The sequence below is a fragment of the Rhinoraja longicauda genome, chromosome 3 (genome assembly GCF_053455715.1).
Source record: "Rhinoraja longicauda isolate Sanriku21f chromosome 3, sRhiLon1.1, whole genome shotgun sequence".
In the NCBI taxonomy this organism is placed as follows: Eukaryota; Metazoa; Chordata; class Chondrichthyes; order Rajiformes; family Arhynchobatidae; genus Rhinoraja; species Rhinoraja longicauda.
In genome coordinates, this window is record NC_135955.1 from 31408705 (window position 1) to 31423866 (window position 15162).

The window sequence follows — 15162 nt, forward strand, 5'->3', positions numbered from 1 at the left end:
AGCCCCCCCCCCTGTCGTGCCGGCGAAAAGCACTTACCGAAAAGCACTTAGCGATGGACTTAGGGTGCTACATTGTTTTGAAAAGCACTTACAGATCGCTGTGAGAAGCACTTAAGGACCGAAAATGTTGCGAAAAAAGCACTTATTGAACCTACATTTTTATTTATTTATTGCAAGTCACTTAACATACACAGATCAGCATGGGGCCCCTATGCTCGTGGGGCCCCGGGCAAGTGCCCATCAGGCCCATGCGTTAAGACGGCCCTGCCTTCAGCCCAACCTGCCCACACCAGCCAACATGTTCCAGCTACACTAGTCCCACCTGCCTGCATTTGGTCCACATCCCTCCGAACCTGTCCTCTCCATCTACCTAACTGCTTCTTAAACATTGGGATAGTCCCAGCCTCAACTACCTCCTCTGGCAGGTTGTTCCATACACCCACCACCCTTTGTGTGAAAACGTTACCCCTCAGATTCCTATTCAATCTTTTCCCCTTCACCTTAAACCTATGTCCTCTGATCTTCGTTCACCTACTCTGGGCAAGAGATTCTGAGCATCTACCCGATCTATTCCTCATGATTTTGTATACCTCTAAAGGATCACCCCTCATCCTCCTGCGCTCCAAGGAATAGAGTCCCAGCCTACTCAACCTCTCCCTATAGCTGAGACCCTCTAGTCCTGGCAACATCCTCTATTTTAAGCCCAACTCATCCACACTGACGTGTGCACCCTTCTGCATTAACTCCCACCGTCCTGTACCTGCTCCATAGCCCTTTATGCCAAAGCAATTCGTATGTCATTCAAATACTCCTTAAATGCAGCATATCTATCTGTACTTCTCATAATTTTATATACCTCAATCATGTCCTGTCTTAACCTCCTCCACATCTCCAATCTCTCCTCATAACCAAACTGCTTCATCCCAGGCGATTATAATACTCAAACGTTAATACTAATTTTTCTTACTTTCCTAATGTTTGATGTGTTCCCATATTTTCCTATACAAATTAGATGTTATTTCTCTTGATTTGTTGTTACTATCGTATTCCTACGCACAGCTGTTAAATTATATTGCAGAGACACAAAGAACTGCAGGTGCTACAATCTTGGAGCAAAAACATATAGTTCTGGAGGAACTATATGTAGGTCAGGCAGTGTCTGGGGAGGGAATGGCCAGGTAACACTTCGGGTCAGTACCCAATACATAATCAGTATGTTATATATTACTTCTAATTCCATACAGGAATTTTAACTTGAATTTCTTCATCTTCCACCATATTACTTCTCACCTGCAAAAGTAGTATTGAAGTTTGGCGATTCATCACATCAGTGTGGAATAAAGGGGAAAATTAAAATTGAATAAATAACCTTTAAAATTAAGTAAATGGATTATTTGACTTGCGAACTTCTAAATGTTTTATTAGCAATAGATAATAAATGTATTAATAGTTTACCTTTCAAAATGTGCATTTAAGTTGATGTATGTGTTAATTATCAGGAGCGCATTATCAATATATTTCCTGATATTCCCTTCGACCATGAGATTATCGGCAGTGTTGAAAGTTGTGGTTTGCTTTCTTTCTGTGGAGTGGTGGGGTTGTATGTGAAGTTGGGGCTGAGTTAATGTTGGGAACACCTATGATTACTAACATTCAAGAAGGGGAGTTTTAATCTAACAACAAGTGGCCTGTAGTATTAATGACTTCACTTTTAATTTTGCAGTTACTGCTTCTATCACTAATGATATTAATACTCTCGGTTAAAATCCATCACCACCACTTTGCAGTTAGTACTTCCACTAGTTGCAGGGACATATCTTTCCTAAAACTGGAATTTCATTTGACTATCTGCTTTCTGGAAACTTTGGCCCCTTGCAGGAAGAGGTCCTCTCTACTCTCCATTACATTTACCAAGACCTTCAGATTCATATCACGAAATGAGTGTTGTCTTTAAACTTTACTTTAAACCAAAGCCTAAAGTAAAGTCTAAAGACAGCACTCATTTCCTGATATGAATCTGAAGGTCTTGGTCAATGTAATGGAGAGACGTAGAAGTAGAGATACAGCGTGGAAACAGGCCCTACAACCGATTGAGTCCGTGCGTGGTACTCTGTCCACCGAGTACAGTGATCAACCTGTACACTGACATTATCCTACACATTTGGGACAATTTTTACAATTTTACCAAAATCAATTGGCCTACAAACCTGTACGTCTTTGGAATGTGGAAGAAAACTGGAGCTCCCAGAGAAAACCCACATGATCATTGGGAGAACATAGTCAGGATCAAGCCCAGGTTTCTGGTGCGGTAAGGGCAGCAAATTTACTGTTGCATCACTGTGCCACCCCTTCTCATGTTATGTTATGAAGCTGCTGAAGCCTTCAGAATGACTGTCAGTTCCCCTTTAAATGGTGCAAATGTGGCTTAATTAGTGCTATTTAGTTCAATCTGGTTTTAGCTCCTCGTAAATTACTTTTCCTGTAAATATGTATTATGGCACTAACAGCGTTGATTAGTGCATGCTGCTTTCTGCCCAAGGGCATAGGTTAATTACACTTTACAATCCAGCTCCACCTAATTTAGTTGACTAGACTCTATGAAGTCGATATTTTAAATATTAAATTGTAAGCTTGCAATAGATTTACTATTTTTATTTGCAGCATATTTGACAGGGCATGGATCCTTCAGTTATACACTGAATATTTAATGGAAATCTTTAATTTTAGGAACAAAATGCCAAAACATGTCCCTTAGGTTGGACCTTCCACAACAATCACTGCTACTATCTGAACACTGAGCACAAGGCAACCTGGACAAGAGCAGCTCGAGCCTGCAAGGAGATGTGAGACTTAATAAGTTAATGTTGTTAATTTATTTTAATTTGATTGTAGTATCTTAATTTTGCAAAGTCCACCAATTTTGCGTCAACTGGTGGTCCAGCACCTCTTTTAATCTGGACAAAATTATGAGAGCGCACTTGATTCCCCCCCCCCCCCCCCCCCCCCCCGCAGGAAGTCCCCCCATAAATGTGTCGCCTAGGCCAGTTGAGGCGACCGATGTCGACCTCGTCGGGTCCTCCACCAATCAGCTTGTTAAATTTGCGGCTGGGGACGTGCTGGAGCCAGCCAGTCCGTTCCCATTACGAATTTCCAAGGCTGACTGTGCGTCTGCCAAGGTGGACTGTTCCGGTACTATTCGACTCCTCTCGGAGGCCGTGATCTCTATTGGTCTGGCAAAAGGGATAGTCCAGAAAGACTCTGGAATCAAGGATGCTGGAAATTTGGTGTCGTACCTGTACTACTATTGAAGAGATACGAGTCCCAGTTAGAATTATTTGCACTAGGTGGACTATCTCGCCTCTGCTTGCAACCCATTCTAACATTCAGTTGGGTAATATTGCCCACATCGAGAATGGATCATCTTCAGTTTGAGAAGCAGCAATGTATTTGTGGATGCAAACCTATTTTATCACTCCATATGTTCAGTGCAATTGCAATGGATGGCCTCATAAGTGAACACAGTAGTTAAAATGTTAATTTGAAAAATCCTCCTCATTGAACAAAACTTTGCAGCATAGCTCATGCCCATTTTGAATGTGAATTATTAAGTCTCACTTTCAACAGGCACCATGGCAACCTTGTGAGTGTCATCTCAAAACAGGATATGGAGTGGCTGTGGGATTTCAGTGGAAGGAGGCCTTTCTGGATTGGTATGTAAATGCCTTCTTTCATTAAACGTAATGTATGAATGTTGGTATGTGCTCAGTTTCTGCATGCCTGAATTTATAATTCCTCTTCAACAGCTGAGATAAGGATCCTCATGGCTATCCCCGGAACAAAGTTCCTGCCGTATATTACTGTCTAGTGGAGTGGGCATGATGGTTCAGTGGATTAGATTTATTTTCAATCAACCTCACAATGCACTCTCCATTCCAATCAATTAAAAAAAAGTAATGGACTGCTTGCGAGAGAGATGTAGTGGAGCAAAAATATTTTCGTTTAGTTTAATGATGCAAAGCAGAAACAGGCCCTTAAGCTCACTGAGTCTGTGTCAACCAGCGATCACCCTGTCCACTAGCACTATCCTACACACTATGGACAATTTACAATTATACCAAAGTCAATTAAAGTACAAATCTGCATGTCTTTGGAATGTGGGAGGAAACCGAAGCACCTCAAGAAAACCCACGCGGCCACAAGGAGAACAGACAAACTCCATACAGACACCACCCGCAGGCAGAATTGAACAGTGGTCTCTGGCGCTGTAAGGCAGTAACTCTACCGCTGCACCACTTTGTCATTCTGAGCAATTTCACAGAAGCAACTTTCCATGGTTAACATTCTCCAGGGCTAATATTCTCTCTGGGTGATATGGCTATGTGCGTGAACTGATCTTTCTTCCTGCAGCATACTGTATACACAATTAATTAAATTGTGTATATTTATGGAGAATAGGGAGGGTATGAGTGGAGCCAACAGCAATGGGGAGAGGGAGTTGCATTAAGGTCCTGCTAATTTAGCAGCAATATCTCATCATTCCCATGGTGTGTGTCTTTCATCCCTTGGTTGGGCAAACTGACCAACATAGGCAGAAAAATTCCCTGACAACCAGAGGTGTGTGGTAATAGACTCCAGCAATCAAGAGTGAAGGAGACTAGATTGTTGCCTGGACAAGTGTGATTTTGATCTGGGAGTACACTCCAGCTCGGGCTGTAGGATTTGGGGTGGGAGGCATTAGCACTGTGACCATGGCAGATGAGCTGGCTACTGATTGGGCTCAAGGAAGATCAAGCATGATCTGTGAAGAAGTGCAGGTGCTGGCCACATATCAAGGCTTGGGTGGCAGATGATGGAGGACTGGTTGGCTAGGATCATAGGAAAAAAACAGGGTGGTTGGGGGTCATGGGTAGCGAGCATGATGTGGGTGAAGGAAAGATAAGGCGGGCCAAAGACCTTCCTAGAGAGCTGGACAGCAGCACCGCTACTGCTCCTGGCCTTCAAAAAGTGGTTTGCAGCTGGATTGCCTCAGGCTTGGGTAACCCACACGCCAGCAGTTACATTTAGTTCAGACTTGATTAAACAATTTGATTAAATTAAATATTTTAATTGCATAGCCTGTCTTCCCAAGACTCGCATGATCCTCTCTCTGCTGATATAAAAATTGCAACAAGCCCACATATGTTAGATTTGAGTAGCATTTGCACTTCCTAGGGCTTAATCCATATGCCAACTGTTTAGGAAGGGTAATATTCAGCTCCAGATGTTTCTGTCCAACCATCACTGTAGAAAGGCATAAAATGATGGAGTAACTCAGCGGGTCAGGCAATGTCTCTGGTGAAAAATAATAGGTGATGTTTTGGATCGGAACCCTACTACAGATGGAGAAAGGTCGTCATTAGGCTCCATTCTGGCATCTGACAGGCAAACAGCTCATTGCCTTTTTTTGTACAAGATTGCTGTTTGACTTTATGTTCTATTTTAACACATTGCTTCTGCAAAAGGCAAATTAATTATCTTTTATGTGAATAGTGTCATGACAATTGTAAAATGATAGAAGCAGTTTATAAACTAATTATTTAATTGACATTAATAGTCTTCTTGATACTCACTATTTTGTGTTTAATCTTTGCTGCATTCAATAATGAATTATCTTACCTAACCATCAATTATCGAATAATAATTTACTCTTTGACAGTAACTCAACACCAAAAGCCTGTACTGGCACAGTCATTCACATTTTAATAATTTTGCGTGATCTTCCAAATATTTGTAACATTCTCTTTCTGTGGCAATCTTATTGGAGATTTGCACCATAGTCTGGTTTGACTGTGCGCCATAGCTGTGACAGTGTGGCTGAAGTCATGACGTTCCAATTACACTATTCCTCTGCTGTAACCACTTTTGTTGCATCATACAGAAAGCCGTAGAGTCAAAATGTCATGCAAAAACCAACTGAATTTTGGAAAGCTCTGATAGAAACAATTCATCGATGTCCAATGTTATTGTAGTGTATCTTTATGCATTAGCATGTCCTCTCTGTATGCACAGGCATATTCATATTGCCATCCTGTGGTGCGGGAGTATCAAGTTGTGAGCTAACACAAGATAAGGAAGCAAACGTAGGATAGTCAGCTTCTCTTGACCAGTCCAGCATTCAGGAAGATCATAACCAATCTTTTATTTCCATGCCACTTCGTTACACTGATCCCAAATCCCTTGATGTCCTTAATTTCTAGAACTCTGTCAATTTATTTGTCGAGTTATAGTCTTACAGCGTGGAAATAGGCCCTTCGGCCCAACTCACCCACACCGGCCAATGTGTCCCATACCACCTGCCCGTGTTTGGCCCATATCCCTCCAAACCTGTCCAATCCACGTACCTGTATAAATGTTTCTTAAGCGTTGCAATATACTGGCCTTATTGAGATAGTACCTGCCTCTAATATACTCAGAATATACTTTCTTGAATATATTCAGTGAGAATTATCCAGGCTAAAGAGATTTTCCCTCATTTCTGTTGTGAATCATCTTGTCCACACTTTGAGAGCATCAGTCCCTATTCCAAACACACCAGGCAGAGGAAACATGAACTCCACCTAGTCAAGGATTTTTAGGAATTTATACATTTCAACAGCATCACTTTTCATTCCCGACTTTGGAGAATAAAGGTCCAGTCTGCTTATTCTCTCTGTATAAAGCAATCCCAGAAATCTATCTGGTAATCCTTTGCTGCATTCCCTCCATTGCAAGAATGTAATTCTTTAGCTTGGCTGATCAGACTCTTACACACCATTCCAGATATGGTCCCACAATGGCCCTACATAACTGGAGCAGTATGTCAGTCCTGTTTGTTCGTGCTTTGTGACAATGTAACTTTGTGACAGACAATATGGAGCATTCAAGTGAAAATTAATGAAACTGCAGATGCTTGAAATCTAAAACAAAAGCAAAAAGTGCTGAAAATACTCCGTCTTTGACCTTAAATGTTAACTCTGTTTCTTTTGTCACAGATGCAGCCTGACCTGAATAATTCCAACATTTTTTTGTTTTTAATATGGAATATTCAGTTGGTATGCTACATGTTTGGCTGGAATGATACCTTTCTTTTTCCACAGTTGCTGTCTGACTTACTTTTCCACCATTTTCCATTTTCTGTTTTTACATGTCAGTTCAGTTTTTCATTTCAATTGTATATTTGCATATTCTAGTCTGCTGGGTAGGTCCTACCTCATAACTATGACCAATTGGTGCACAAACAAAGTTTAATGTGTGGTAACTATTCCCATGAAGCCATTTTGACTCCACCTATCACATACATTCCTTTGTTCCACAAGTCCCTCCACCACTTGCTCTCATACTGAAAACTATCTTGCATTTCTCTCTTTCACAATTCTGATAAACAGTCACAGACCCAAAATATTGACCATTTCTCTTTCCGTTTATGTTGCCTGACCTGCTGTTTTTTTTTGACATTTTTTAAATTTGTTTCCAATTTCCAGCATTGATAATTTTTATTTTTCTATTTACAATTTGTATTAACAATCTAACAACTCGTAGAATTGTTACAGCACAGAATTATGTCATTTGGCTGAAATACTTGTCAGTTTTTTGGACGTAAGGCATATACATTGTGCCTCAAATATTATAGAAACTAGATTATTGCAAGTCCTTCAAGTCCCACCATGTCTTTCAAGTCCCACCATGAACCTCAAACCTTTTGTATCTCATTAATCTTTGACTTTAGCTAACATCAGAGCAACTTTGTTTTAATCTACACTTAATGGACTGAGAACTCTTCATCAATCAGAATATTAGTTGTACATCCCTGTTAATTGATTCAACTGATAGCCAGTATTGTTCAAATGGTTCATTGTCAAAGTAGGTACATGAAAAACCTTTTTGCACTCCTGTAAATCGTGTATTAAAAAAAAGTAAGTAATTTGTCCATTACATGTCTATCATTTATACATTTCATAGAAGTTAGTCTCATAGTATCTGTGCCACTTGGATTCAGTGAATTATTTGATTTCCTTCAAATCCTTAGGCCTCAGTGACAGGATCAGACCAGGCAAATGGGATTGGGCTGGAGGAGAACAAGTGTCATTCACAAACTGGAAGCAAAGATTCCCACCTACATTGAGGAAGAAAGGCAAGAACTGTGTCCTGGTGAGGAGAAGAGGAAAGTGGCAGGTGAAAAACTGCAAGCGGGGCAAGCCACATTACTACATGTGCTCCATTCATTAATAAATCAACAGTTATTCATGTTGGTGTCAATATATACATGTTGTAATCGTATAGTATTTATTTACTACATTTGGAAGGGCACCCAATAGAGCATTAATATTTTTACTGGCCTTATCATGGATCTTGGAAACAAATTGTAGCAGAATATAGAAGTGCAATCAAATTAGTCGTTACGAATCATAATGCATTATACAATGCATTTCCCAGCAATAATTGTATAGGAAGGAAGTAGATATTGGTTTATACTGAAGATAGACACAATGCGGGAGTAATTCAGCTGGTCAGACAGCATCTCTTGAGAAAAAAGATGGGTGACATTTCAGTACCAGCGGTATGAAACTAGATTTCTCTAATTTGAAGTAACCCTGCATTCCGTCTCTTCCTCCCCCACCTTAGTCGTCCTACTAGTTCCCTTGTTTGCATCTCCTTATCCCTTCGATATCATCTCTTTCCCAGCCAACAATGGGCCATTATGGCTCCACCCTAACTTGGTCATCTATTACTGGCCCTGATTTGTTCTGGCCTTTTCCTACCACCACCCCTCTAGGGTGAAGAAGGGTTCAGACCCAAAACGTCACCGATCCTTTTTCTGCAGAGATAGACAATAGACAATAGGTGCAGGAGGAGGCCATTCGGCCCTTCGAGCCAGCGCCGCCATTCAATGTGATCATGGCTGACCATTCTCAATCAGTACCCCGTTCCTGCCTTCTCCCCATCCCCCCTGACTCCGTTATCCTTAAGAGCTCTATCTAGCTCTCTCTTGAATGCATTCAGAGAATTGGCCTCCACTGCCTTCTGAGGCAGAGAATTCCACAGATTCACAACTCTCTGACTGAAAAAGTTTTTCCTCATCTCAGTTCTAAATGGCCTATCCCTTATTTTTGATTCTGCCCGACCCACTGAGTTATTCCAGCACTTTGTGCCTATGCTAGCAATAATTTTTGAATTAAATTACTGGACCAATTTTGGATTTACTGGACCAATTGTGACATTTAGTTGGGGATTTCAGTTGACAGTGTTTCAACACATTTTATTCACAATTATTACATAAGAGATGTATAAATTAATACATGACAACTTGTGAGGATCATAAAAGGTACTGTGGGGATAAATTTGAGTGTGGCCGGTGTTTGAACAGTTCACTAATAGTTTTAATAGGCCACATTCAAAGATGAGGTCCATCCCTTCCATAAGGTCTTTAAAGCTTGAAACATAAGTGGTGCTCTGACAGGGCCACATTTCCTGGTTAGTAACTTGGTGTGTAAACTATAAAACTGCACCGTGCCTGGTCATAACCATCACTGACATACCCTTGCTGCGGTCAGAATATCGAGGCCTATGTTTTTCACAGTTCCACAATTATTATTTTTCCCTCTTCCCTGTGATCATTCGCATATCTAATAAAACACTTTTACTTATTGGTGCAAAAATATAATCATTTTTATCGCTTGACATTGCAAACTTTCCTGTCGCAAGACATCAGATCACACTCTGAACCATTCATGGATGCATATTTAATGCACCTTTGGGCACGTTTTTTTCCTGATAAGAGATGATAAATCAGGAGTCCATGAAAGCGCAATTTTTGATGATGATTTAGCCGCAAGTGACGTGATGCACTGGGATTAGTTCCTGGGATCACACTTAGTATTCTGTAAAATATCCCATACATAGCACCCAAGACCAATACAATCCAATCCAATCTGAAGCCAGGGGTGGCACCAAATCTCTGCTACCTAGTCCCTACAAAGAATCAATCAAAGGACAAACTTTCCAATGAAGGACTATATTGTTTGAATGTGTCTGTTCAATGACTTCAGTGTATGTCAGAGTTTTGCACGTAACTGTCTCCACTTTTCTTTAAGCAGAATTAATTTAATCTGTATCCTAATGCCAAAGTCTCTTTAATTCTGTGAGTATTTTAATATTTTCCATTTTTGGTATATTTAAATAAAATTTTGATGAACTTTACAACTTTTTCTGTATCTGCATAATTATTTCTTACTAGAGATTTAATCCCATCATTTACAATAACAAAGTCTACCAGTATTATTGAGAGTTGTAGAGTCACAGAGCTATACAACATGGAACAAGCCCTTTGACCCAATTCATCCATGGCAATCAAGTTGCCCAACTAAGCTAGTCCAATCTACCTGTGCCTGGTCTATATATTCTTTTAAAACCATTTACATGTCCAAATTGCTTTCAAATGCTCTTATTGTTCCTCTGGCAGATCCAAACATTCACTGCCCTCTTTGTGAGAAAGTTGCCCCTCGTCCCTTTTTAAATCATTCCTCTCTCATATTCAAAGTATGCTCTCTAGTTTTTGACTCCCCTACACTGGGGAAAAGATTGTGGCTACTCACCTTATGAATACCACTCATGATTTTATATCTCTATATAAGGTCACCCCTCAGCCTCCTAAGCTTCAGAAAAAAGTCCTGACCTATCAGCCTCTCCTTATAATTCAAAGCATCATATTTGGTATCATCCTTAAATTCTTTCCCCACCCTTTCCAGATTAATGACAGTATTCTTATAACAGGTTGACCAGAATTGTACATAGTACACCAAATATGGCCTTACCAACAAATTGTACATGTATAACATGACTTCCCAACTCCAGCTTCCTCTGAAGAAGGGTCTTGACCTGAAACGTCACTCATTCCTTCTCCAGAGATGCTGCCTGTCCCGCTGAGTTACTCCAGCATTTTGTGTCTATCTTTAGTTTAAACCAGCATCTGCAGTTCCTTCCTACACATCTGTCTATCTCCAGCTTTTAAGTTACTGATTCATCCTCAATGGAATTGTGGAGGTACTATGTAGTTAATAACCTTTAACCATTGATTTGACCCAAAATCTGTGTGTGAACATAGAAAATATAAGCAGGAGTCAAAAATATGGTCACTGGAGCTTGCTTTACCATTCAGTAAAATTATGGTTAATCTGATATTTCACCTCAAACCCAATCCCCATAAACTACTGTGGTCAACAATGATGCTAAATTTTCAATTAAAATGCTTGCTTACTGTGACAGATCCATATTCAGTTCTAAAGCTGTGCTAACCTCTTTCTAAATATAAAGAGGACCAACTGGGATGTGTTTGAACACCGGGACCTGGAGGTGTTCACAGACAGTGTACTATGTTACATTAAAAACTGCATGGACACTGTCACAGTGGACAAACGCATCCGGGTCTACCCCAACCAGAAGCCCTGGATGACCCGGGAGGTCCAGCGGCTGTTAAAAGAGAGGAACACTGCTTTTAGGTCTGGCGATAGGGCTTTATACAGCATGGCCCGAGCTAACCTGAAGAGAGGCATCAGAGAGGCCAAATTAGACTACAGGAGGAAGATAGAGGACCACCTGGACAGTAACAACAGCAGGCAGGTGTGGCAGGGGATCCAGTATCTAACCAACTATAAGACCAACCTTGGAGCTGCTGAAGGTGACGCCTCGTTGGCAGAGGAGCTGAACCTCTTCTTTGCTCGCTTTGAAGTGGAGCCACCCGAGACAGCCATATCACACCACATGGTCCACAGCAGCCTAACCCTCAAGATAGAGGAGCATGAGGTGAGGCGCACGCTGCGGGCCATCAATCCAAGGAAGGCTACTGGACCCGACGGCGTCTCTGGACGCGTGCTGAAGGACTGCGCTGACCAGCTGGCTGGAGTCTGTACGAGGATTTTCAACCAGTCTCTGGCCCAGTCCACTGTTCCATCCTGTCTGAAGTCCGCAATCATAGTCCCCTTGCCCAAAAAACCCCACATTTCCAGCCTCAACGACTACCGGCCAGTCGCACTCACACCAGTGGTGATGAAGTGTTTTGAAAAACTGGTCCGGGGTCATATCACATCACTCCTGCCCCGAAGCTTTGACCCCCACCAGTTTGCGTACAGAGCGAATAGATCCACAGAGGACGCTATAGCCACAGCCCTCCATGCTGCACTGTTCCACCTGGAGCAGCCGGGGAGCTACGTGCGGATGCTCTTTGTGGACTACAGCTCTGCCTTTAATACCATCCTTCCCCATAAACTGGTGGACAAACTGGGGGACTTGGGACTTCCACACTCCACCTGCATGTGGATAAATAGCTTCCTGTCAGCTCGCAGCCAGAGAGTCAGAGTGGGCCATCACACATCCACGGCCCTCAGCCTCAGTACCGGCTCTCCACAGGGCTGCGTGCTGAGCCCCCTGCTCTACACCATCTATACACATGACTGCACCCCCGCCCACCACAGCAACACCATTGTCAAATTTGCGGATGACACTACGGTGGTGGGACTCATCACCGGAGGGGACGAGTACGCCTACCGGGATGAGGCGGAGCAGCTGACAGTGTGGTGTGGAGAAAATAACCTGCTCCTCAACACCTTAAAGACAAAGGAAATAATAATAGACTTCAGAAAGAATAAAACGGACATGGTACCATTAACTATCAGAGGGGACTGTGTGGAGAGGGTGGCGGATTTCCGCTTCCTGGGAATCCATATTGAGGAGGACCTGACGTGGAGCGTGAACACCTCTGCGCTGCTGAAAAAGGTCCAGCAGAGACTGCACTTCCTGAGGGTGCTCAGGAAGAATAACATCACTCAGAGACTGCTGTTGTCCTTTTATCGGTGCTACATTGAGAGCATCCTAACATACTGTGTATGCGTATGGTACGCCAGCTGCACAGCGGCTCAGAGGAAAGCGCTCCAGAGGGCCATTGACAACGCCCAGAGGATTGTCGGCTGCCCTCTACTTACCTTGGAGGACTTACACAGTTCCCGCTGCATCAAAAAATCCCAGAGTATTATAAAGGACATTTCCCACCCCGGACACTCCCTGTTTGAACTGTTACCGTCAGGCAGACGGTACAGATCTACAAGGACAAGGACAAACAGACTTAAAAATAGTTTTTACCCCACTGCTATAAAGGCACTAAATGTAGCCGCCAAGGAACGCAGGGGCGATACATAATAAGAGACTGTGAAATCGACAGAAGGATGTAGGGTTGGGTGTTTATGCGTGCTATTTTCATGATATTTATTTTAGTTGTTTATCTTTTTTAAAATATTTTACCTTGTATGTATCGTTAGCTTTTAGAAATGTTTGAATGGTGCACTGACTGGCTGACATTTTACAATTTCGTTGTACATGGTTCATGTTACAATGACAATAAAGGAACTATTCTATAACTATTCTATTCAGTTCTAAAGCTGTGCTAACCTCTTTCTAAATATATCAAGGGATTTCTTTTCTGCAAAAAAAGCAATTATCTTCTGAAATGTCTGATTGTGCAGATTCATGGATGATTTTACGTAGGTGATTATGCAAAAGAACCAGAGGAGAAATTCGGTAAGAATGTCTCCGATCCGGTGTTTGTAATGAAAGTGAGACTCTTGGCTTTCAATACTGTGTAGTCGACAGACATTGAAACATAGAAAATAGGTGCAGGTGTAGGCCATTTGACCCTTCGATCCAGCACCGCCATTCAATATGATCATGGCTGAACATCCAAAATCAGTACTCTGTTCCTGCTTTTTCCCCATATCCCTTGATTCCTTTAGCCCTAAGAGCTAAATTTGTACATGCCCTATTTAAAACTGAAATCCCAAAGTTGCTAGTAGTGAAAAAGTGGTTGCTTTGGTTGCACTGTTTGTAGCTGCTTTCATCCCTTCAAGTGGAATCATTCACCGATGTGATGTCCTTATGATGTAGCTCCTCTGTGAAATACTCTGGTAATCTGTGCGCCTAAATGAGATTTTAATACCATACCTTCATGGTATACATCACTAAACATGTCTAGATTATGACCTGTAGAGAAACTATTCTGCTGTTTGTTTCTTGCAAATCTTCCAATAACCTCCAGTTGTGACACAAGTTCAGCTCAGTTTCACAGTTCTGTTTCTGGACAGCTTCATTTTTGCTTCCATTCAGATGTCCAACCTGATGTCCAATTTAATGCCCCCTTATGGATGGCAGGATGTTGACATGAGAGGCTGCAGTCTGGGGTAACTCACGCTGGCAAATGGAAGCTGTTCCAGTCCTGCTATCAAATAAAGACACATGTACACCACATGTTTTGTTACAATGCATGGAAAATCACAATTCTATTTCCCCTGCAAGTAAAAGTTGCAAGAAATTGCCAGGTCTTGCAAGCTTCTCGTGTCAAAGACTGAGAAAGATGGACATGTAGGCAACTCGGATGCATCAGACAACGTCTCTGGAGAACTTGGATAGGCAACGTTTCAGGTCGGGATACTTCTTCAGATGCAGATACTCCAGTTAACTGCTACAGGGACTTCCATATAGTGTGGTTTCCATCCAAGAGGTGAAAGCAAGAATGTACTTTAGCAGCGAACAATCTGCTCTGTTAAATGCCTCTTCCAATCATAGCATTGAATGATCTGTACCTCCCAAAGCCACAACCTTTACTACAAAGAAGCACAAAGGCAGCGAGTATATGAAGATTCCAATACCTGAGGGTTTCCATCCAAATTATACACTCTCCATACTCATGCACATATTTTACCTGTCCTTCATCCCCAATAGTTTAAACCCCAAATCACCTTCTCAATAGCACAGTAGTGCCTTCACTAGATGGACTGTAACAATGAGAAGGGGTGGTTTACATCTGCCTTCTCAAGGGCAATTAGGGTAGACAATAAATGCTGGCTTTACCTGTGATATCTGCAAGCCTAAGCCAATAAAGTAAAGATGGTTGCAAGCATAGCGAGTACATGAATCAGAGAAAGTGAAGGTGTCCAGGAATGGAAAAGAAATATATGGAAGGGTGAGAGCTGTGTACTCCCAGTAAGTTGGCTGAAAGTTGTGGAGGTATAACATGAGAAGAAGATACCAATATTCTTACCTTAACAACCTTGGGGAGGGCATTCCTTTATCATATCATATCATATCATATATATACAGCCG

At 41.8% G+C, this 15162-nt stretch overlaps 1 protein-coding gene across 1 annotated transcript in view; it reads left to right on the forward strand.

Moving 5' to 3' along the window:
- Positions 1–10154, forward strand: part of frem1a (Fras1 related extracellular matrix 1a) — a 95655-nt gene extending 85501 nt beyond the window's left edge. The window contains exons 32-34 of the mRNA XM_078395640.1: positions 2728–2843; positions 3625–3710; positions 8045–10154. Coding sequence (XP_078251766.1) covers positions 2728–2843; positions 3625–3710; positions 8045–8244 — 402 coding nt within the window. The 3' untranslated portion in view covers positions 8245–10154. The remainder of the gene's footprint in view (positions 1–2727; positions 2844–3624; positions 3711–8044) is intronic.
- Positions 10155–15162: the final 5008 nt, after the last annotated feature.